This window comes from Filicampus tigris, chromosome 15 (genome assembly GCF_054856515.1).
Source record: "Filicampus tigris isolate MCC_2025a chromosome 15, RoL_Ftig_1.0, whole genome shotgun sequence".
Taxonomy (NCBI): domain Eukaryota; kingdom Metazoa; phylum Chordata; class Actinopteri; order Syngnathiformes; family Syngnathidae; genus Filicampus; species Filicampus tigris.
In genome coordinates, this window is record NC_141231.1 from 12,791,026 (window position 1) to 12,815,441 (window position 24,416).

The 24,416-nt window shown below is 41.8% G+C and overlaps 1 protein-coding gene and 1 long non-coding RNA gene across 4 annotated transcripts in view; one reads left to right on the top strand and one right to left on the bottom strand.

Annotated features, from left to right (window-relative positions):
* LOC147135587 (uncharacterized) overlaps positions 1-24,416 on the top strand; it is a 37,291-nt gene that overhangs the window by 267 nt on the left and 12,608 nt on the right. Inside the window, exon 2 of the long non-coding RNA XR_015089918.1 lies at positions 952-1,079. This is a non-coding gene — a long non-coding RNA (uncharacterized LOC147135587). The remainder of the gene's footprint in view (positions 1-951; positions 1,080-24,416) is intronic.
* The window catches only part of LOC147135588 (protein FAM222A-like), a 28,925-nt gene continuing 7,622 nt past the window's right edge, over positions 3,114-24,416 (bottom strand). Inside the window, exons 2-4 of one of the 3 annotated variants that reach the window (XM_086054310.1) lie at positions 17,482-17,650; positions 5,896-6,899; positions 3,114-5,164 (exon numbers count right to left, since the gene is read on the bottom strand). In XM_086054310.1, the coding sequence (XP_085910436.1) occupies positions 4,922-5,164; positions 5,896-6,899; positions 17,482-17,614 (1,380 nt within the window). In that variant the 5' untranslated portion in view covers positions 17,615-17,650 and the 3' untranslated portion in view covers positions 3,114-4,921. Of the gene's footprint in view, positions 5,165-5,895; positions 6,900-17,481; positions 18,285-24,416 lie in introns of those variants that run through there. The other 2 variants (XM_086054309.1, XM_086054311.1) reach the window with 2 other exon arrangements.

Below are 24,416 nucleotides of genomic sequence, written 5' to 3' on the forward strand. Positions count from 1 at the left end.
CTGATAGTGACGTCACGTGGTGTACAGATTCATATACACGTGTTAAAAACAATTTGAGTTCCTTTGAAAGAGGGATTTCTGTACTATTGGGGTTTGCAAGTGTTATAAAATATTTTAAATATAGACAGACTGTTCGTCATTTGGTCTCTAGAGGGCAGTGTTAGCTTGATGTGATCTGGTTCCTACCAGTAGTGACGTCAACCACTGTGGGGCTTAGGGGCAACAAAGCTAACACTGTAAGTATAATAGGTTGTCTTAACCTTTACTAACCCCCCAAGTATCTATATCAAATTATGTATTGCATTGCTGATCTTTTTAGAATGCATTTTAATAGCCTACGTGACAATATTCAGAGAGAAGGAAAAGTGTATTTTTGGAGGTTAAGATTGGACGCCTATGTCAAGCCCTTTGACCCTTATATGACTTGCATATACTCCTTATGTTTAGTGTATGATGGGCCTTTTTCCAGTTTTACGCTTTCACTTTTGGGAGATTCCGCCATCATCCTTCAAAGACCAACAGGTGTATGTTTCTGCAGCAACCTGTGAAAATATGATGGAAACACAGACACTTCTCGGTGCTGTTTCAAACTCCCCCATTAACGCGTACATAACTTGGACGCTTCATTTTCCTAGTTTTTTGGGCTACACTCTTCCTGAAAAATAATCAGTAAGATGGATGGATAAACTAATGAACCACAGACTGTTTAATTCTTTACATATGTTATTTAATCATGTTATTATGAGTGATTGAAGTCATACATCGTCTTGTACACTGTACTATGTAATAATTTATATAATTATGTCAGGTTAGGAGTTTTATTGGAAGACAATTTCATTTCTCATCTTGAAAAAAAAGAAAAAAAAAAAGAGATTAGTATCACCTTTCCTTTCTCCTTCATTTCCCTTCCCTAATCCCACCAGATCAACTCTACTCCTCCTCCTTCTGCAGGCCTCCTTATCTGAAGTATGTCCCAGGAGGTCGGAGCGGCTCCTGTTCCCCTCCCGGAGGAGCCGGGCCTGAACTAATCGTCAGCGAGAAAGAAGAGAGGAGAGGAGGAGAGCACGTCTGTGTTCCAGGTTGGTTTATCAGCACGGCGCCCGGGCCTGTCCTGACAGATAAATAGCATGAAAAACGCCCCGCATCCAAGCCTGCTACACAATGGGCTCAAATCAGCAAATCACTGCCCGACAACAGCGCCTCAATGACAACAACACTGACCTTTAAGGCTTGGATTATTACTTATCAAGCCCGTATTGCTGTTATAGCCCCCAAACAGTGAGCAGAATGCTATTACGCCTTGCATCTGGGTCATTTGTGTTGTAATACGAACTGACTAATGGTGGCATTTACTAATTGATTTCATTTACGTGCTACGTTGGTGTATTCAAATGGCCTATGCATGGGCCACAAAGGTATGACAATGATCTCTCTGCGATTTGCATTATTTAGAGAATTAGTCTAGCAAAAGTGAGAGGGAATTTTCTCATGTCAAATCCTTCAAAAAAGAAATGATTGAAATCAATTAAGAGATGATGAATTTGTAAAAGAAAAAAAGCCAATGTGAAATGCTTTAAAAATTTGAAATGCTGAATATGTGAGAACAAAAGACATTTCCATGAAAAAATGTGAAATTCATTAAAATTACAAATGATTGGAATTGTTCCAGTAATAATGAGTTAGTAGAAGAAAATCCATTAATTAGGTTATTTTCTCATGGAAAATGTGGCTATTTTATAAAAAAAGAAACAAAGTCTGTGAAATGATTAATTGGATTAAAAAAAAACAGATACATGGCATTCTAAAAAAAAATGAAATGATGAATTTGTAGAATTTTTTTGTGAAATTTTCTCGAGAATGTGGAATTCTTTAAAAATATAAAAGATTAAAGTCTGAGATATGATGAATTTGTGGAAAAAAACAGAGAGAGAGAAAATCCATTAACTGGGAGATTTTCTCTTGGAAAACGTGGAATTGTTCAAATGTTGAACATTTTGACATTAGAATGATTTTAAGTGCTTGAGAAATTATGAATCAAAAATATTAGGGAATTTTCTCATCAATTCTTTAAAAAAATGCAAATAATTTCAAAGTTTTCATTGTGAATGGGAATCTGTACTCCACTTTTATCAAACATTGTTAAAATCCAACAATTTTGAATTGTTTTCACAACATCAGACACTGCAATGTTTAATATTCTATTTGTGTTGGATGTTGGATTAAAAAAAGTTACCCTTTTTCAGAGTAGCAGGACAATTGATCGATTTTAATTAGAGGTAATTTTCTTTTTTTGTGTTGTTTTTGTGGCTGTCATAATGTGTTAAATTGTTGAACATTTCATACCGAAGATCATGTTCACTTACATGTAAGAAATGATTCCAGAAATGTGTGTAATAACAAACACAATTATTTGGGTCTAGAAAATGTCATTTACTTGACAATCCTCATTAGGAAGCAGAGGGCAAAAAGGAACAGGTCACACATACATACATACATACATACATACATAATGTACATACATATTTCAACAGCATACCTCATCATGTCCATAGATATAATAATTGCACTTAATAATTATAGAGACACTTTTTTCCCCATCCCCTATACAAATCAACATAAATAAATATTATACAAGCAGTGCAGACACACAAGCAAGTACCTGCCGTGATGTTTTCGATTGTGTGTAGTCGCCACGACGTTCCAGAGTATGGAGAAGAAACCACAATATTAGGTACACTTGCACAGTCTAATGAGATCCAATACAAGAACCGTATTAAAATTTCTGTAAAAATCTTGATGTTTGTGGAGGCAGAATTTCTAATGCAAGCTCGTGTATTGGATTTAAATGCTTGACTCAATATGTCCAGTGAATGTTTGGCTCTTACAATGACAACCCCCGAAAAAAAAATAAGAAACCCGGGTCAAAACGCAATCAAAGGGCACATTCTGCTCGGCCTGACCTGCAGCGGACAACGTTAAAATCAACTAAGACATTAAAAACGTGACAGAATATTTATCATACGCTAGATAAAAGCTTTACTCATCGGTAATGCATGACACAAAAAAATATTCACATCTTTATCCCCCACCCCCCCAAGCCCCTCCATACATTGAGCACAAGAATCATATTGGAGAAGCCTGAGTGTTGATGATTCTCGAGGAGTGGGCAAGCAGATTCAAGTACAGTAAGTGTTTATTATTATTGTTATTCTTATTATTAATATGGCAGATAATGGTCACCGTAGGTGCTCTACATAAGTATGACGAGTAATGGCAGAGGAATCAGCATCTTGGCTCATGATTATCATTTTCCTGCACAGTCCTTTGACACAAAAGACGGCAGGCGCTCGGAACTCGGAATTCAACCAAAAATTTCAGGGGAAAAGTCAAACGGTGGATTAAGGATTGGAAAAAGCGTGCAATGGTTCAGGTTCCTGCATTTAATCTAAAGGATTTTTTTTCTCCAACATTTGTTTAGGTACAATTAACCCTAACCCTAGGTACAATTTTTATGAAACTTTTGTGTGCAATACATTTGATTTAAATCATTATTAAAGTACGGTCATTCTTTCAACCTATATTTAAGTGCAGTGTTAATATTCAATCAGTGCATAATGTTATAGTTGATTACAATATTACTACATGTACTTTTTGGGAGATAAGACGTGTCTCATTTTTGCTGGACCCGTACTCGCTATTGTATTTTAATTTTAATTCCACAGCAATTTTTCAAGGTGGTAAAACGTTTCAGAACCACTGTTCTACAATACAGTAACTGCTCACCACGAGACGATCTAGAATTATTTAAAGGAGATGTAGTATGCATTTTCTTTTGGGCACTGCTTACCCTGCCCCCTCTACTGTGGTACCGGGGCTTTCGTTACCATGGCGACTGGGGGCGGGGCTACGGGGGTTGCGCCCAGACTAGCGGCTACTGCTTGCAAAGCCTCGAGTGTGGGAGGGAAAAAAGTGAGCCCCCATAAAGATGGTAAAAGCACGGATTATTTTCACTCGTGGAGGCAGCCCTTCATGGCCAAGCCACCCCAGTTCGACTTGTCAATTAGCGTAGTGGATCAATGCGGACGGATTCAACGGAGCGTGCCTTCTCATGCCGCGTGACCAGCGTGTTTGTTGGTAAACAGAGGACCACTTATTAATAGTTTATGGGACATATTAGTGCTGTCTCGATCGAATATTTTTAGGATCAATCATCCCATCAATTATTCAATCGCATAATCAGATAACATTTTATTTTGCATTAAATGTATTGCAAATTCCTTTTTTTTCTAATGATGATTTATTGACCAATCCAATATTTGGTTGTGTTTATTGATTGATTGGTTGAACACAACCAAACAAACAAGATCTACTTCATGGGTACTGATTAATGCTATTGGCTACTAGTTTCATATTCACTTCTATTTCTATTCACATACTATGACTGCAAATAAGAGTTATTTTCCTAATGCTTTAAACTGACAATTATTTTGTTCCATAAATTGAGTATAATTCAGTCAATGGTTTAGTCCATAACATGTCACTAAATTCTACACATCTGATAAAAATAAGATGCTGACTAATATCAGAGATTATTAAATTTTGTGATGCTGACCTCAGAGGATTTGGGCCATTTTGAACGAATAATTGATTATCAAAATAGTTGTGGATTAAATCGATGAACGATTAATTGTCGAGTAATCGATTATGACATCCGTAGTATAATTACGGTTTAAACAATCCAGGCAATTTAACATTTTTAGGGGTGTGAGTTAGGCTGATATCATTCAAAATTGCTGTTCAAATTCCGTGTTTTGCGCGACTTCCCGAATATTTTGGTCAAACTCCGACTGTCAGGGTGTTGCACGGTACAAACGTGGGCACACCGGATATCAAAGTGAGCTGTCGTCGGCCGCGTCACGTCTCATCTGTAGACTGGAAGCTGGATGTGGGCGTGATGATGATGAGGCTGCTGCTGCTGCTGCTCCAGCATCTGCTGCGTCCCGGCGGCCTCGTACCCGCGGCCCAGCATGCGCTCTTTGATGCAGGGCGGCTGGATTTCACTGATGAGGCACTCCAGAGACTGCAGACTTCTGCTGAGTGCTGCGGCGTGGCACAGACTCGCGCCCGGCGGCCCACAGCAGGCATTTTGCTCTGTGCCGTAGACCTGAGGATCGTGACGCAAAGGGGTGAACATTTTCCAGTAAATTTCCTGAAAGTTTTTTTGTGAATTTCCATGGGAAATTGAGAATTTTGGAAATATTCCAAATTGAAAATTCTCAATGGGAATTAAATGGGAATCGAGGGTAATTTCATGGAATAAATGTTTTGTTTGTCATAAGCAGACATCCACACAAAATAGATATCTCTCCTTTTCTTACATGCGATGGTATTACAGGACCTCAACTGCTCTGTTTTTGACTTGACTCAAGCGGCGGTGCATCGGAAGCTCACTCCAAAAAAAAATAAAATAAAATAGAGCAAGCTATGGCTCGGTACTCTGAAGATCTGGTTGATTTAATCAGGGTTATACTAAGATGTATTTTTTCAAACCACAGTGAACTCCCCTCATATTTGGGAAAGTTCGCCTATTTGCAGATTTTTGACAAAAACAGTACGGTTCCAAGGAAACAATTTGAAGTGAGTTGAACACTTCAATTAGACAAACTTTGTACATTGCCGCCCTCTATAGGCAATTACAAACCCATTCAGGGAGGCATCAACTACTCACGGATTTTTGCCGCAGGGCTCCGTCCCTATCCCCCTCAAATAGCGTGAGTTTATTGTATATTCAAGCCAACTTTCAAATGAGTAAATTCCTTGTTTATTTTTACTCATTCCCATAAATTCCTCTTAATTCCCATGGAACGCTTCCAATTTTGGAACTTGCACCTCTACCTGAGGATGAACAGGAACTGGAAGAGGGGTCGGATGGAACTGTGTCTGGTGGTGTTGGCGGAGTCGGGGATGCGGGGGCGCCATGGTACCCGGCACCTGAGAAGTGTAGCATTCGCTATTGGGCGTAGCGGTGAGGCCGTCCCACAGCGGCGTGAAGAAGTGTCTGACGGAGAAGTGACCCTGCATGGGTGGATGCACCCCGTAAGAGGAGGACGCCAAAGGCAGGCAACTTTCGGGAGATTGTCCCACGCCGCAGTCGGCCGCTCCGAGGTTGTACATCCTCGCCGCTCCCTGCCGGTACACCTGATGCCTGTGCTGCCACACGGCGTAGTCAGCTTGGGCCACGCGGGCGGCACTCTGCGTGGGGACCACCGCCCCGCCGAATGCCATGCTACTTTGCGTCGGGGCGACGCCCGCGTCGAAGTCCGAGTGCGCTACGGCCGCCACCGCCTGTAGGGAGGGGCTGGCCCGGGCCTCGCCCCCTGGCCGGGGGACTCTGTTCAACTGCCTCATCAGGCTCTGAACCTCGGCCAGCTCAGAGTGAGGGAGCAGGCCGCGATCTCCAGAGGGCATCCCGGCATTGGAACAAAGCGTCTCCACGGGAACGTCGGCCTTACACGAGTTTACGTGGTAGGGTTTGTGCCCGTGTCTGACGGTATATCCACTATTCACTGGATTTTTATACGGCGTCAGACAGGCCTGGCTGTGTGTCTGTTTAGTCCTTTTCCCCTCCGCGTTCTTCACCACGCCCTTAACCGCCGCCGCCGCCGCCCTACCGATGGCCAACAAGCCCTGGTAGCCTCCGGAGTAGGGCTGCGAGTAGGGGCTGTAGCTATGGCCCGTGGTGTCCAAGCCGTTCACAGTCTTGCTCAGCTGTTTGTGTTGCGGCACCCGGATGTCCGAGGGAAAGATCTTGATGCACAGCGGGTTGCTGGCGGTCTTCTTGGCGAAGGCGTCCAGCTCGGCGGGGGACGGGTAACGGGAAGCCGCCGAGGGTGGCTCGCCTGGGAATGAAGGGAAACAGAAACAAGCTATTAGGCTTGCATTTCCTCGACGAATAAGGAGAGAAATACACTTTGCTTATAGGTGGAATTTGCCGTTTTCAAACTGCTAGCAAGATTTGAACGTAGCCTCACTTCACTCATCTCTCACCTGCCCTCACATCTCTGAGCAAAGTAGCCACCCTCACTTAAACAGTTTAATTAATAGCAACATTTTCCATAATTGATTGCGATTACCGGTAATCACATTTTTCAACTACAATTTTCCATGAAGCTCATAAGCTTGGAACTAATGTGATTTTTTTTTTTTTTGTATGTCGATTCAAAGACTGTTCTAATAGCTTTCTTTGATCCTTGAATACGATTCTTTTACTGTAAAATTGTTGAACTATACGCCAAAGATGTGTAACTAATATGGTATTCGCTATGGTATACGTTCTCTATTTTATTCCATTAGCAAAAAAGTTTTTTTTCCATTTTCAGTTTTAGTTGTTTCATCGACGTCGGCACTAAGTGACATCAACGGCACGTTTCAAAGTCTTTTATGCTTTTATGGATCGCAACAGACAACGACCGGCTGGCGACCGGTCCAGGGTATATCCTACCTCTTGTCCAAAGTCTGCTGGGATGGGCTGCAGCTATATAGAACAAGCGCGATACAAAATGCATCATGAGCTCAAACCGTGACGAAAACGTTGCGGACGTGATTGAATCGCAAGTCGACAGCGGGACAAACGGCGGCTGGATTTAAATGTCATTAGCCGTGTAATTTCAAGGCTGCTTAACGCAAAGCGACGGTGTAACGGTTGAAAAAGGTGGCCCCGTTTAAAACAATAAACGAGGCCTGGGCTGTCAATTACAGCCGGCTTGCAGAGTGTCGCTTTTATTAAAGTGGATGTGAATCAGCTGGGATCAGAGCGGCTGAAGAGAAGACTGTGATCTCCAATGAGAGTAAAAACTACACTTCATTTAATCCTCAATAACAAAACCAATTCCAGCTTTTGCGAGGGCGAGCGAGCTTGCTCCCGTCTGAAATTGATTTGGGAGTTTATTTCATTTTCAGGCCCACGGTGAGTGAGAATCTCACCCCCTCCTACCACCCACCACGACTTTGAAAATGATTCAATCTACGCGATCCTTCCCATGAAAGAAAGAAATTGGGTGTTTAAACTGGAGGGAAGGCGGCGAGGAGGAGTGTTCAATCCAGGAGGGAATTCAACAGAAACACCACAAAGCAAAACATTGCTTACTTAGTATGTGGAGCACTACTACCAAAACAATAACATCCGCCATGTCGGGAAGGACTTTAATACTCACGGAATCTCTATGCTGGAACACAATCCGTTTCTGAACACTGGTTGCCGGGTTTTAACTAGTTTTCCCATCGGAAAAAGAAATAGCAAATATAAATCACTGCAGGGTCATTGTTGCCATCGTGAAATTTGTACTGCGGGGCAGCTTCGCGATCGGAATTTGTCATTACTTCCCTCACTCTCTTCAGTCGGTCATTCTCTGTTGGCTTCAGGTCTGGGGACGGACTTTTGCCCAATAGTTCAGGTGTAGATTTTCTTTTCTTAATAAACCTTGTTAAAGCGGAAGTCAACCCAAGCATATTTTTTTCAAGAATATGTTCCCAGCAGGCCCGCTAGTTGAAACACAGCATTCTGATTAATTTTGCTTTTGTGGAATATAAGTTAAGTAGCAAAATGCACTTGTTATTAGCCATCTCTAGCGGTGGCCATTTTGTCTTCTGTCGACTGAAAATGACATCACAACTGCTTACAACGACCAATCACAGCTGACCTGTTCTCTGAATCTGAGCCGTGATTGGTCGTTGTGAGCAGTTGTGATGTCTTTTTCAGTCGACAGAAGACAAAATGGCCGCCCCCAGAGATGGCTAAAAACGAGTGGATTAACACTTATTCCACAAACGCAATATTGATCAGAATGCCCTGTTTCAACTAGTGGGCTTGCATAAAACATATTCTTGAAAAAAAATATGTTTGCGTTGACTTCCGCTTTAAGGCTTCTTCTGGTTTCACAAAAAGGCAAAGAAAAAGAAAAAGTTTAGTATTTGTTTTGAATTTGTTCAGTCTTTGGGTTAAATTTAAAATTGTATGAGGGAGTGTTGTGGTTCCAGGATGGGTCTTATATGATCCTTAGGGTTAAAATACTCCTTTATAGAGAATCCATATGGTTGGTTTAGGTTTTTTAACTAGAAAAGCTTGCGCCATACGGATTTACCAATGCGTTATAACTTATAGCTATGAGGTTTCACCCCCCGCCCCCAAAATTCCACCTGTTGCTGAACCCATCCCTTAATTCATAAATATTACTGAATATATTACTATATTACATATTATAATGTATTGTTATCCACCATATAAAATAATATAACATCTTTTTTAAATTATTATGATTATTATTAAAACCAGATGTGCTACAGAAAAAAACAAGAGCAGAAATGGAATCGGCGCAAAAAAAAAAAATCTTGAAAAGTTTCCTTGCGTCTCTGATGAAAATAAATAGTGAAGTTTGTTGACCAGTGTAACGTTTAGGATTAGCGTTAAAATAATCCTTTATTGATAATACATAGGGTTATGGTTGTGTGACAATCCTCAACCAGATGCAAAAACATGTGTAGCCTTTGGTGAATAATTGAATATTTATTAACATAAAGGATGAAACTGTTCGCATGGGATGATTGGGGGTGGACGCGCAATGATGCATTTAAAGCGTAATTGCAGAAAAGTGCTCTATTTTCCATGCCGGATAATGTTGGCCAATTACGTGACACGGCTAATTTAGCGAGAAGAAAATCAAAAGACGTCGTTCTCGGTGGAAATGTCGCCGTGTGTGTGGAGCATGCACGCCTTGGCAGGGCGTCTGGTTTTGTTAGGCCAGAGATTAGAGCCCTGTCAGAGCCGCCCAGACACAACACAGCTGCACTTCCCACTGTGGCTGCATGGCTGCGCTACTATGGAAACCTCATTAGTTAATAGGCACGACCCCCCCACCCCCCACACTCCGCCCCCTCACCCATTGCCTCCTCCTCCTGGCCCCCATGCTGCACGCACATATTTATCAAACCGGCACTGGGCGTGACGCTACGACAGGTCGATATTGCCCAAAAAGTCAAATCACGGTTTGGTTGAACATTTTGATGATCAGATATAAAATGTTGTTTCACCTGTGAGTTTTACAGTAAACTTCAACTGGGAGTGACAAACAGCTTGAAGCAAGCAAATTTTGACTCTTAAGAGAATTTTGGTAATGTGAGAGTCTTTGCGTTTCCTCAAAATGATATTATAGAGTATGATATTGTCATTGTCATTTGTTGACAGCAAGAGAGTTAGAACAGACATGGTTTTTTTTCCGGGGGGAAGGAGGGGGAGATAGTACCTGTCTATAGGCCGGTCCGCCTCTAATTTTAAACAGCCGTCCGTCGGCGACTCTGACTAAACTTTCACTCACACATAGACGGAATGCCCAGCTCTGGTAAAGAATACTTTAAAAAGTATGCTAAAATAAATGTAGGTGTGTTTTAATTAGGGCTGAACAATATGTATAGAAAAAATACTGATATCGTGATAATGGCCTATGCAATATGCATATCACAAAGACATGCAATAATTCTCTTTTGAAATTGTATGCATTTATCTGAATTCGACCAGACGCAAACTTAAATGTGCATCACATGGGCTCTGCCTCAGAAAACAAGTCAGCCGTGATTGGTCGTTGCCTGAGCCCTGAGAAGTTGTGTCGTCATTTTCAAGTGACAAAATGGCCGCCCCCGCAGATGGCTAAAAACGGGTGGATTAACTCTTATTCCACAAACACAATATTTATCAGAATGGCTTGTTTTAACAAGTGGGTTTGCATAGAAGATATTCTTGAACAAAATATGTTTGGATTGACTTCCCCCTTTAAGGTACATGTTAAATATCGCAATATCTATCGCTATAGTCAACATCGCTTGTTTTTCCAATATCATGCAGCCCTAGTTCTAATACATTTAAAATATGTTTAAAGCATGTGGAATGGATACAAGTTTTTACATGGTCTTTCTATTTTGAGTTTTTTTCACAGATCGCGGGTGGGTCCGGAACATCCGAGCCAACCCCCAATTGGCCCATTAATAGATCAATAACAGCGCTGTGTTTTTGCTGTCATTTTCCATGCATCAATTGACTGCTGCGTACCAACGATAAGCAAGGAAAACAAACACGGAGAGCCATGGTTTCCCTGAGCAACCAGCAAGTGTTGTCAGGTAAAGAAATGGCACGCAAAGATAATTAACAGCCCGACCTTGATCACCCAGAAACCTGCCGACCGCACGCTGCGTCACAGGCTGGGGAGAACAACAGTGTGGAAAAAGCATAGCGGACGACATCATGCAGTGCTGACAAATTCGTAATTATTTGGCCTCTCCACGCTTGCCCCTCTCTTCAATGATTGAAGCAGTTGAAGCAGATAAAATGTACAGGATTTAATGACACTTTTTGACACTCTCCGGGTAGCAGTAGTTCTTGTTCCGGCGGGGTCATCTCACCCCACAAAATGGAGTAATTCAGGGACTGTAATGCCCTCTCATGTGGGCAAGGAGAGCCACTGTTGCCGATGCACTTTCAGTTGTTTATGGAACGTGACAAACGGTCAAATACAGAATGAGGTTGACATGCATACTAACTAGCCCCTGAAAAGCACACATCAAATAGAATACATACAGTAATTACCCTTTATAAAATGTGATTATTTCTTTTATATTTTTATTAGGGCTTCAACTAATGATTACTACAATAATCATTGTCTGTTGATTTTTTTTTTTGTTTTGTTTTGTTTTGTCGATTAATTGAACTTAAAAAGTGAATGTTCGTTTAGGCGGCACGGTGGAGGACTGGTTAGCAGGTCCGCCTCACAGTTTAGGGGTCGTGGGTTCGATTCCGGCCCCGGCCTTCCTGTGTGGAGTTTGCATGTCCCCCTCCCCCCCCCGTGCCTGCGTGGGTTTTCTCCGGGTACTCCGGCATGGTCGGTTGATTGGATGTTCTAAATTGCCCCTAGGTGTGATTGTGAGTGCGGTTGTTTGTTTGTCTCTGTGTGCCCTGCGATTGGCTGGCAACCAATTCAGGGTATCCCCCTGCCTACTGCTTCGATGACAGCTGGGATAGGCTCCAGCATGACCGCGACCCTTGTGAGGATAAGCGGTATAGATAATGGATGGATTGATGTTTTGTTTCTTCAAACTGGATATTATTTCAAATTGAGAGTGCAGAGAAAATACCCAAAAATAAATTAGTTACGATTCAGTTTGTTGTTTGATTCATACCACAACAGAAAATCTGCAAAAATGTGGAACTCACGGCCGACAATGAGGCGCTCTAAAGCAGCCAGTCCTACGGACTATTCGATGGGAATGATTTTCATGGTGTAGGCTTAGCTAATTGCATGTCGCAGCTATGTCGGATAAGCGTTGAATGTGAATGAAGCTGCTGAAGTTATTGAGGAAGGGGCGGCTCATGCCGAGAACGAGGTGCATCGCTGCGCCACATTTTTAGCCACGCCCCCAAAATTTTCTCAGACTTTGCACACGTTTACTGCAATTATCTTCAAACATGTATAAGGTGTTTGGAAACAAATCTTTGAATTCACTTCGCAGGGTCTTTATTGTCGCCACTCGATTTGTTTTTTGGCCCGTCCAATGATTGCGGCGCCACGCTGAGTGCCAAGTGGAACACTTTCACAGGCGACTCATAATCCTGAATTCATCCCTCCATGCAATCATCAACTTTCAAGCACCGCCGTGCATTTTGTGCACGTTTCGAAGTTATGCAAACACGAGCGTGGCAACATTCGGCGGGGGGGAGGATTTGTTGCGGTGGTATGTAAATGGTCTTTCATAAGCTTTATTCCTCCCCCGAACAATCCCTCGCCATGCTTTCTGCCTCTTAAAAACAGGCTAATCTTTTTCCCGTGGTCACACTTGAAGCCTACACCAATCCCCCCCCTCTCCAGATTAGAGCGGATACCTCATTGTTTGGGAGCAGTTAAGAGTTAATCACTGATTTACGGGCAAAACAAGCCCCTTGCACGACCTCCAGCTGTTACCCGGAGGGGACGCTTAACGCCGAGGGCCCGCTGGATCCGACGATTCTCACGCGAGATAACAGTGGCGTTCATGCATTATTCTGAGATAATAATTTCCCCAACACGAGCGCCGCTCTTTTTGATTTCACACCGAATCCTTATACCGAGCACTTTGCTGTGATAACGAGAGAGCCGCGCAGAACGCGACTCGGCGCGTACTTAATTACAGCTCGGCGCACTTAGCGAGTTGTGATATTTAACATAACAGCCCCAGCCCGAGCGCTGCGCATTTGTAACGCGTTTAAAAAGCAAACCTGGAACGGTCGCCATGACAACCTCCCGGATGCACACACTTGGCCTAGTAAGTCCAGTCATTAGAACCTAGTAATTAATTGGCCTTCCCTCCAGTCATCTGTTGTTTGCTGCATAACAGTAAGCATCAACCTGTCAATGCTGAGCTCGGGAAGTGGTGACGAACGGGCCCTCGCACCCCCGTATGCCCGTTGGGGGTGCGCCAGATGGAAGACGCCACGTGAGTAAACGTTCCCCCCTTATGTCGCGGTTCATCGTTTGTAAAGCTTTTTATGGATTTTGACAAAGGCTTTATAGAATCTTTTTATAATCACGCTTATACCGATTATCACCTTGATTAATTGAGTAATTGGATCAAAATTGATTTTGCGCTATTAACTCATTAAATGCCAAAGACAAATGTATTTGTCTTTTCACAGTCGAGCCATTCAATCCTAGGAATTTATTTATATATTTGTTCAAACGTTAGGGTAAAAGAGGGTCTGAAAATGTCTGACAGTGAATTAGTTAAAGCGGAACTCAAGGCAAAATATGCTCCCACTAGTCTCAACCGTATTCTGATTAATACTGCAGAATAAGAATTAAGCATATGAATCCAACCATTTTCTTTCTTTCTTATGTTGTCAACTGAAACTGACGTCAAAGTGCCCACGGGCTCGCAATGCGAACGTCACTACTCACCTGTTTTCTGGGTTTGGCCACGTGACGTTGGCAAAGTGTTCACTTTCCATGCACGCATGGTATTTTCTCGGCCCGTTTTATTCTTTCACTGATCTAAGATTCCCCTATGACCCTTCAAAGACCAGGCGTATGTTTCTGGGGGGCGTGCAAATGTGGTGGGAGTAGGGACACTTCTTAAGACTTCTTCAAGGTTCCCGCCATCACCAACATTTTCCTAAATTTAAAACTGATTTCGGTAGACATGGGTCAAACTTGAAACGGAACAGCCTCAGTGTACACAATCTTTGTAGCACATGTATAAACGAATGACATTATAAATATTTTCAAATAGGGCTGGGCGATATGGTTGAAACGTGTATCACGATATAAGGAATTCATATCTGTCTATCGATATACTTTTTTTTTTTTTTCTTTTTTTTTAACCTTATAAAAATATGAAAAACTGCTCAGGGGTTGAAAATAAACTACAATTAAAATAACTATCCAGTGGAAAAATACCATTCAAAATATCTGGTAAAGAAAGTCAATTTCAAGGAATGTGCAACATTTTTGTGTACATTGCGATGCAGTGTAATGTCCAACCGTCTCAGTTCTACTTGAATTTTCTTTTCAAATTAATTTGATTGTGTCTATTTCAAGATATATTGATATGGAAATATTTGTCCTTCCCTATCTCAAAATTCAGGAAAAGTAGTCAAATTTAAGAGTGAAAGACTGACATTTAAGTTATATATATATATTTTTTTACTGTTGCCAAAATTGACCCAAACAGTATGTAAAGGTGAAATACTGTATTTAAACTAGAGCATGAGTAGCTTCCTTGATGTTAGGATGCATTAATATTTATCTGCTGTAGGGCTGCTTGCTCACGTCTCCCTTGTGATCGACACAACCTTGCCGTCGCTGTAGACGACGAGGGGAAATGGGAAATGGAAAAAGCAGACGCGGGGGCATGTTGACATCGGAGCACACACTCTTGGATGTCCCTCACATTAACTCTCTATTTATGACACGTCTTCCATAAACACGCCGGAATAAAAATATACAGCGTATCCTTACTGCTCCCGGGGTTAGGGACCATGTTCTGAAGCTAATGGCAAAAATATACGAATACCACCCAGCCCCCATTCAAAATAAATAAATAAATAAAAATAGGCTATACAGTGGTGATATGAGTTTAATTTGATCCGTGACCATGCTTGTATTGCAATCTCAAATCATTTTTCCAAATGAATGGAAATGCCACGAATCCGCTCCGAGTGTTAGTTTTTGCTAGTGTATGATAGTTTATTGTAAAACAGATGCATTTATCGCATGTGTTTGTTGGAAAAAATACATGGGAAGGGGACCTTCAAAAAAATAATCACGTTAAGTCGCAATTGCAATCTTGAGAAGAAAAAAAAAATTGCAATTTGATTATTTTTCAAAATGGTTCATTTCAATCAGCCCTATATTTAAGGGTAAAAGATTTATTCAGCAATATTTTAGAAATGTTTTTTGCACTTATGTGTCTGTAACAGGACTGAGTCAAACACATGACATGACAAAATATCTCGTAAAAAAGTGTACCCTTGTTTGTGGACGAATCCAATCATTTTATGACTTATTACCTGTATTTGCTGAAAACATAAATAATCATTAAAAAAAAATAAATAATAATATTGGTACCTCAATTGTCCTCTAAATCCAGAATGACCAAGGTGTATTTTTCATCTAATACTTTATGTTCCATAGAACAATTTGCGAGTGGGCGACTGTGTTACTGTGCTCCCAATCGCCTCATTTTTGTCTCCATTGCATCGCGGCGAATGCATGCAGCATGACCTCGGGCTCGAACACTTAGCCGTGTGTGTGCGCGCGTGCGTGCGTGTGTGTGTGTGTGCTCCAGGAGGCTCCTCAGCACCCGTGTCACTCCTCATTTGTTTCCATGGCGCTCGGCCCAGCGTGGGCAAAGTTTCCCTCCTCTGAACCAGGCCCGGGCAAGGCCAGCAGCATGGGGGGAGCGGAGCGTGAGGGACGAGGGCAGGCGAGGTGGGGGAAGCATTTTCGGGCCTGGCTTTCAAGTCGAGATAAGAGAGCGAGTCGTTCATTCACTGCCGATCACATAATTCCTTACAGTGGTTTCACAGAAATGGGCCTCTTGGGCTTGCGAGCTTTCATGTCCGCTCCCTTTCCATTTATTGACAGCTAAAAATGGAAATGGCTTTGAAAAGCGCAGCTAAAGGATGTCCCCATTTAACTGGCTCCAACAAGGACTCATTTAGTGAGGAGGCCACACAGAGCGAGCTCCCGCCGCCATGCCCGCGCTTGAAATGTCAGCCTGGTCGCCGCAGGGGAGCTGCGCACAACCCCGGGGAGGGGGGGGGCAGTGGGGGCGTGCGCGTCCCCGCAGGTAAACAGGATGAGAACGCCGACCGCCACCCCCCCATCCATTCAATCCCGAGGCCAACCAGGCCCTTCTGTTCCAGCGTTTAGCAGACAAGCTCTCCACTGATTCCCAATTAATATTTCATAACAGGAAAGGCAGAGACTTCACCGAGGGAGAGGGAGAAATGGGAGCTTAGGAGGGAGGGAAAAGTCTCTTTACTCCAATTGAACCCGTTACATCAGAGCTTTTATGGCTCTTTTAATAGGTTCCGTGACCTCAGGATGCATGACACTGGAACCCAACGAGGTCTAATTACCTCAAATGCAGCACAAACAGTGAGCGGAGGATTCAAACAAAGGGGCAGTGATTCATCGGTGAAATTTACAGTACAGTACAGCCTTACGACCAGGGGTGGCAAAATTACGCGCAGTCAGTACAATCCTGTCTGACAAGTGCCCCAAGTTTGGAGTTTTTCAAGCCGCTGCTTCACCAATATTTTTGCTTTGTATTGTGAGCCAACATTTAATTGACGAGCAAGCTTAAAATACACTGCCACTCAAGTGAAATAGCGGTGAAACCATGGCTGGCTAACAAATAGATGCTACTTTGTCTAGAAACTTTCTTATTCCTATACATTCCTACCTACATGTTTGTTCAGCTAATGTCCACTTAAAGCTCCAGTGGCTGGAATATATCTCATTGGGCCATCATTGGGCTAGCCACGTGGTAGCCACCAGCTAGCCCGTGAGCTAACAGGCTTCCACGGCTCCTCTCGGTTGGCAGGCGGTCGGCACGATCATCCACTGTGTCACCCCCTCGCTTAGGAATTGAAATAAAGCTCACCTAGCCGTTCTGTAAATTACAGTATCCAAGTAAGATTCATTTTCGGCGGGCATAGCTAGCTAGGTAACTGCACGCTGGAGTGGTAGAAATAGTAACTCGCAGTAATCATGCCGGATAACCACTGATGTGAATAAAGGCACGCAAGTAAAAGTAAAACAAAAAACAAATTCAGACTCTGAAATGTACATTTTTGTGTATTTTGAATCACTTAACTCAATATCACAACGTGTCAAATTTGACCTGAACGTAAGTGTTGAAAAGGCCAAATTGGACGAACCCTGTGTAACTCGGACTCACCTTTACAGGTGCGCGGCTGCAGCGGCGGTGGCGCAGGAAGCAGCAACGGTGGCGTCAGGACATCCAGGCTTTTAGGCACGCAGGTCAAATGCTGCGACGACAGGTTTTGCCGTCTTTGAATGCAGGCCAGCATGATGCCGCTTTACGGCTGCACACAGCCTGGGTGGACCTGCTGGGGGGTAGAAAAACAACGCAGATCTTATCACAGAAAATCTTGGTATAACGTTTTTATGAGACAGTGGCTGTTTTTATTTTGGATTACCACCACAATTCTTCGCCGCCCCGTCACCTCGCTTTCTGGTTGGCTGTACTGTCAACCGGATGCATACTTGTTTGTCCTCGTAGCACAGCACACACGGTGCGAAGTCAGGTGAAAAAAAAATCCAACATGTTGAATATCCCCGATTTGAGGTCGGACGTCCTTCTGAGCGGCCGAGATCAGGCTGAGCACACCACACACGGCAGGATTATCTGATAACGTTATTTTTGGAGAGTCGGTTCCGACCTACAATTGTCGGGAGGGGAGATTAGGGGCTAAAATCGGGCCGATTATCCTGCAGGGTGAACCAGGTTTTAGCCAAACGTTTCACAAAAACTGGATACACAAGTTATGTACCTTGTCTCATCTTGTGTAAGCGGATTTCATTGTTCTGTCTATTACTACACGCGGTTGACATAAATAGACAGTTTTTTTTTGTTTTGTTTTTTTATCGAAAAATGATTTTTGGGATCTGATCATTTCGAGCGGCACACCTGATGATCTCTCACAGCACACTGGTTGGTAATTACTGCTTTAATCCACAATAGCAGTTTTCCTGTGTCTTTTCGGCTTCTTGAGTCTGTTTGTGGTTCTTCTCATGATAGACATGCCTAAAATTTTTTTACTAAGTGGTACTGCGTTCGGGAGCTGAATTTTTTTTCTGTATTTTAAAAAAAAAAATTTTAAGGTTCTTCGTTATCCTGGCTCACACACATTGACGAAAAGTAAAATGTTATAACACAATTACGTTATCACCCATCTGTCTAGTATTGATGTTGCAAAGAAAATTCAGCCCCTGAAGTCAGTTGAGTAGACCTACACAAAAATGTCAAGAAGCCATGAAAAGACAGGAGTCTGCCATTTAGGTTCCAAGTAGTCATTTCCAGACTTGTCCTTTTGTCATAACATGGTGGGCCACAGTTCCATTTTAAACTCTTTAAAACAACCTAGCGACCCAAACTTCTTGTTCTTGACGACCATGGGTCACACTCCATAAAGGCCAAACCTCCACCAGTAACACTCCCTGAGGCAGACTGCGCTGTCAAGTAAAAAACAGAATATCTCAATGACATTCTTTCATTTTTTTTTTCTCCCGAGTGAGGCAGACGTTCAGATTGCTGTTGCAGCAAAATGTGAATCCCGAGGTTATTATAACACAGTATGGGAATGAGGTTATCTTGTTGTTGACAGTGAGCAATCTACACACAATAATGGTAGCGCACAGACTAATATAAATAATGCAGAAGCAATGTGATACAAACAGTAGTGCAGTGGAACCTCAAAATTCAAATGGCCCCGAAGTCGTACAATTGAATCTCTATTTGCTTTGCCTTTTGTTTTTTAAATGGTGTATTCAGGCTACTCAGTACAATGTGGCAAAATCGACAATAGAAGTGAAAGAACTGAATGTGCAATTTTAAATGCATTTATTCAAGTAGTATCCTTTTTATGTAGGGTAGGTACTCTGTGTTTTCAAGCTGTGCTATAAACAGCAATTAATTTGTTTTTACACCAGGGTTCAAAATTCCAGGTAAAATGGGTTCTCAAATTTTGTACAGTATACAATACAATCAACTTTACCTACCCGTACATTAAAAAAAAAAATATTCTAAATTAAATTCAAATGTAATGTGCTTAGACGCCAAATACAACTAAACTGTAAGGTTAAAACAAAAAGAACTTCGCCAATGTACCATTAGTATTGATTTGACCAATGAATTCGGTGATTCATTCTTGTACAACTTCTTGTACCATTAGCCTGTGTATCACAAGTTGTTTTTGTATCACACTTTGAGAACCACTGTGGCGTAGGGATCTGTTTAATATCGAAATAATAGTCATATTTTTTTCCAAGAAAACAAGTGTATAATTTTTACAAGAACAAAAATGTATGTTGTCTGAATTAAAACGTCAGAATCTTTGTGTTTTTCCCAAAATTAAATAATGTTGCGGTTTTAAAGTCCAAGTTTAACAAGGGAAGAAAGTCATTTTAAGAAGTCAATTTCAATAATACACCTTTATTTTTGTACTATTTCACCTTTTATTCTGGGAAAGTTTTTTTTTTTTCTCGTAAAGAAAAAAAAAGAATATTCTTGGAAAATAAAATCGGATTGTATTCCTGTTAAAAAAACGAAAAGTTTAATCGGGCCAAAGCTAAAACAGGCAAGAGTAATAGGTTTGTGTTTGTTTTAGATTAGCTAGCTAGCTATCTAGCTAGATGAATGGCTAGTTTGCTAGCTAGTTAGCTACATACAGTAGATAGATACTCTAATTTTGTTCAATACAATAAAGTGCAATAAAATAGAGGTCATAATTCTAGTGTGGTCCGAAAGCCCAGAATAAGTTGGACAGTGATCGACATGCAAAATGTTCACAGTACAGACGTGAGGGAATGACATTTCCCTCCTAGGCTAGAATTGAAAAGCAGCATGGCATGGGAGAGGAAGGAGTTCCTCCATTTGTCTATTGAGCAGGGCAGTGACAGCAGCCTGTAGCTGAAGCTGTTCCTCTGCCTGGAGAGGGTGCTGTCCGGTGGATGCTGTTGATTGTCTGTGATGGGCAGAAGCTTGTTTAGCGTCTGCCTTTCTGCCACAAATGTTAGGCTGTCCAACTCGACAAGAGCCTGCTTCCTCTTCAGCTCTTCCATACGCTCCCCATATGTAGGTATGCACTTTAAAAATATTTACTTTGTATTTGCGACAATTTATTGTAAATTATTTTGCGGACGCCCAAGTTATGGATCGGTGGTCCTTGGACCGCAGTTTGAGAACCACTGGCTTTTAGGGTAGTAACACAAAATCCAGGTGTAGTTGCTGCCCTCCCCTCACGCCAACAAACCCACTTCCAAATCGTCCCCTTTAACGTCCAAAGACTCCATGTTGAAATGTCAAGGAAGCCCTCCATTAGGGAGTGCCAGGAAAGGGGAAGGGAACAAGACCGAGAAAGGCTATCTCCAGGGAATTCCCTTTTACTGGCAGACAATGAGACGTGAATGTTTCATTATGGCCGTAATTTCAAGATGGGACTGGGGGTGGAGGAGAGAATGCAACAGGGGTGCCATTCTAATTGAACCAAGAGCATACATGGCGCCAATCAGTACAAGGCAAGCAATGACATTTTGTCATCTAAATTGAAATGGGTTCATGCATAAGTACAGTATTTGCTAACCGCTAACAAGTGTGGAAAATCACATTGAATGTTGTAGCGTGAGGAAAAGCTCTGCGTTACAACGACATCGCTCTATGCTAACACTAACTAGCATTGTTTAATATTGGAAAGTAGATCATTATTGCACCAAGTTATTATTGCACCCTACAATTTCTTTAAAAAACAGTGTTCAGGAAAAAGTACTTATAATTGAAATAAATGATGTTTGTGATTAAATTAAGGTTAATTCATTGCTTGTGTTGAAAAATACTTCAGAAAAAGACCTTTGAAAAAAATAATCGCATATTAAATCACAATTGCAATATTGAGGGGGGGGGGAAGAATCACCATTAGATTATTTTACAAAATCATTCAGCCCTAGGTCTGATGCAGCCATTTTGCGGGCTCTGCATGTAATACAGGCTTGCTCAGTTGCTCCGACATCCTCCCTAATAGGGTCAATGTGAGTCCTTCCTGTTACAATAACATTACGGTCAGGGCTTCCAAGTGGGTCCTCTTCAATCAGCAGATAATCTGCGCTGGATACATTATGCCAGAGGTTGGAGAGCAGATGTCTGGCATCTTCACGTTTCCTCGCAAAGCCCCCCCCCCCCCCCCCCCCCCAAACAAACCCTCGCCTACGCCACATATGCGAGGTCTTCGGAGTTCAGCGTAATATACCTACCCGAGTTCAGCATATTATACCTTTTACTGAAGTTGAGTTTTTTTCTAACTTTTATGTGTGATACATTTTAATTTATTTCAGTACAGTTTTGTTCTCATTACAGTAATGCAAAGAAACATAAAACTCTAAATATGATAAATAAAATATATATTTTCGGGGTTCCCCAACACAACCCCCACTAGTGGCACACAAAAAGAATCACTCCCTAACCAACACAACCCCCACTAGTGGCACACAAAAAGAATCACTCCCTAAGGACAGTTCAGCTGTATTTAAAGTTGCATTAACTTTTACTGTGTTTAAAACTTGAATAATTATTTAAGTATTATTCCTGATATTTAAGTGCAGTTTTAATGTTCAAACAAAACAAAAGTTGCCTGAGGAAAAAAAGTTGAATTTTTTTTTTTCAATGTGAAAAATTATATAAGATGTTGTTTTTTTTAATTTGGGGGGGAAATTATATTTTAGAGAAAAAAGTTAGAACATTTTGAGAAATACATTTTTTTAAAATGAAAAGGGAAAAAAATGTATGTATCGTATTTATGTTCCGATACATATGTATCGTAAAAATATGTATGTATGCTATGTATCGTCAAGCCCTCTTTAACCCCAAGAAAGAAAAACACTGAAGCTGTGCCTGGGGAAAAAGACATCATAATCTTACAAGGATAGTCAAATAATTTTTTAAAATAAAAAGTTGTAGTTTTTTTTTTTTTTTTTTTTTTTTAGAAAAATGGCAATCCTCTCCTCCACCACATATGAGAGGTCTCCTGAGTTCAGCGTAAGTCTTTCTTTCTTCTGTCATGCATAAGGAGGAAAAGCCCCAGAAAGTTTAAGGTGCACGGGCGACTAATCTTCATCCGTCTCCAGTGACATCCGTTGAGGGGATAAGCAGCACAATGAGGCCCGGAGAAGGCTCACCGGGGGCGATAAAGACCGTGTGCTTTGCCGTCCATCTGCTGTCCCCTACGGTGTTTCCGATAAGGACGCTTTGGCAGTCATTTGGATTTTTTTCCCCCTATCTTTTCCCCGCACGGATTATAAGATGGCACTTTGTGGGACGATAACAAGGTCAGGAGGCGAGCAGGAAGGGGGCGCTTTTAATAGCGTCTGCATTAAGCTTTAAATGTTAACTATATTTTGATGACAAAAAATATACCCTGCGGCTATTAATGTGTCATCAAACTGGCAGTAAGAAAGCTGCTGACAATCTAATTGCTTTTTGCTGAGATAACCAAAATAGCACTCGAGCACGGACCGCCGCCAGTGTTGGCACGTTCCGCAATCCGCAGCATGTGCCCTGGCAAGAACGAAGCCGTGGATGGCAAAGAACGGCCTTTATTGTGAAACCGCACACAATGGACCTTCTAACAGCCATTTAGCTTCAAGTGCAAAAACTTGTCATTAAATGTACTATATGATACAAGTCAATACAAATAACAATCCTAACAGAAAATATTTTGTGCAGTAGACCAGAAATGAGAAATTCAGGTCCAGGAAGTAAAAACCCTGCCACAGTTTGGCTTTTGCCACAGGTGCTTCTACTCAACTTGCAGGTAAACAAGCTCCCTGACTAGAGGCCCCTGTGGCTAAAGATCAACTGTGGCAGGGTTTTTACTTTCTGGACCTGGATTATCCATCTCTGCAGTAGACTGAGGATAAAATACAGTAGATGATTAGTATGTGAATCACTGATTCTGAAATTGGATTTTCTTCACAACAAGTGGCACTTTTGCACATAGTGAACAATTCTTCAAAAAAGAGACATGAAGTTCTTTATTGCCACGCCCAGATGAAGTTTAACTGTCAAACTAAACAAAGAGAATTACATGTTGCATATTTAAAACAACCACATCACTTGGAATAGCCGCTAGCTTAATGCTATCACATAACGCAAAATGTCATAGATGGGCTCATGAATAGCATCTACAGTATATTGCAACATAGATGCCACCCGCACCCACATTATGTGCTACAACATGTGCAGGATTTGCAATACATTTTGCAGACAATTTATTTTCTGTGATTAATCCAAGATGGGGATATTTTGGCAACGTATCCCCCGCGATACACAGTACGCCGCTATGCTAACTAGGAAAGCAATAGCCCCTTTAAAAAAAAAAAAAAAAAAAAGCCCTTTTGCCACAGACTCAGTGGTACAATTACTGAGAAAATATAGTCACGCTGTAGCATAGCATTCAGCGCCATCAGTCAAAGTCGGGGTGTTGGAGTTGCGGGGTGTGGGTTGCAGGGTCAAAAGAGCTTAGGTAAATTATGCAGGAAGCAGTGCACCTGTCTGACCCCGCAGGCTCACCTGTGGCCCCTGGCGACCCTGTGGGGGTCACAGCGAATATGGCGGCTGATTGCTAATCCTGGATGTGCGCCACGCTCACTCCGGAAGCTCGGTTAATGATTAGATGATAAGGGTGGAAAAAAAGGAGTTGCGGTGAGGCTTTTCACTCACTGGCTGGATTAGCATATGAGTGCTATGCTAATGTTCTACTGCAAAAAAAAAAAAAAAAAAAGGCAGACAAAAAATAGGTCAATTTAGATGGAAGATTAACATGGTGAGTGAAGAACATCCTTCTTATTGTGCTAATGAATTGTACGTGTCATATATTTGATCTATTTTGATCATGTATAAAAATAAGTTATATGTATGTGCGGTCCATACAGCCCTTTTCTATAGCAGTAGTCCTCATTAGTCACAGGTTTGGCAAGAGAAGTGGAGTACAATTTGGACTGGTCGCCAGCCAATCTCATTAAGACAAAAAAGCACTCAACCTTACATTCACACCTTTGGACAACAATGTGTCCTCAGTTAACCAAAACCGACATTTGGCG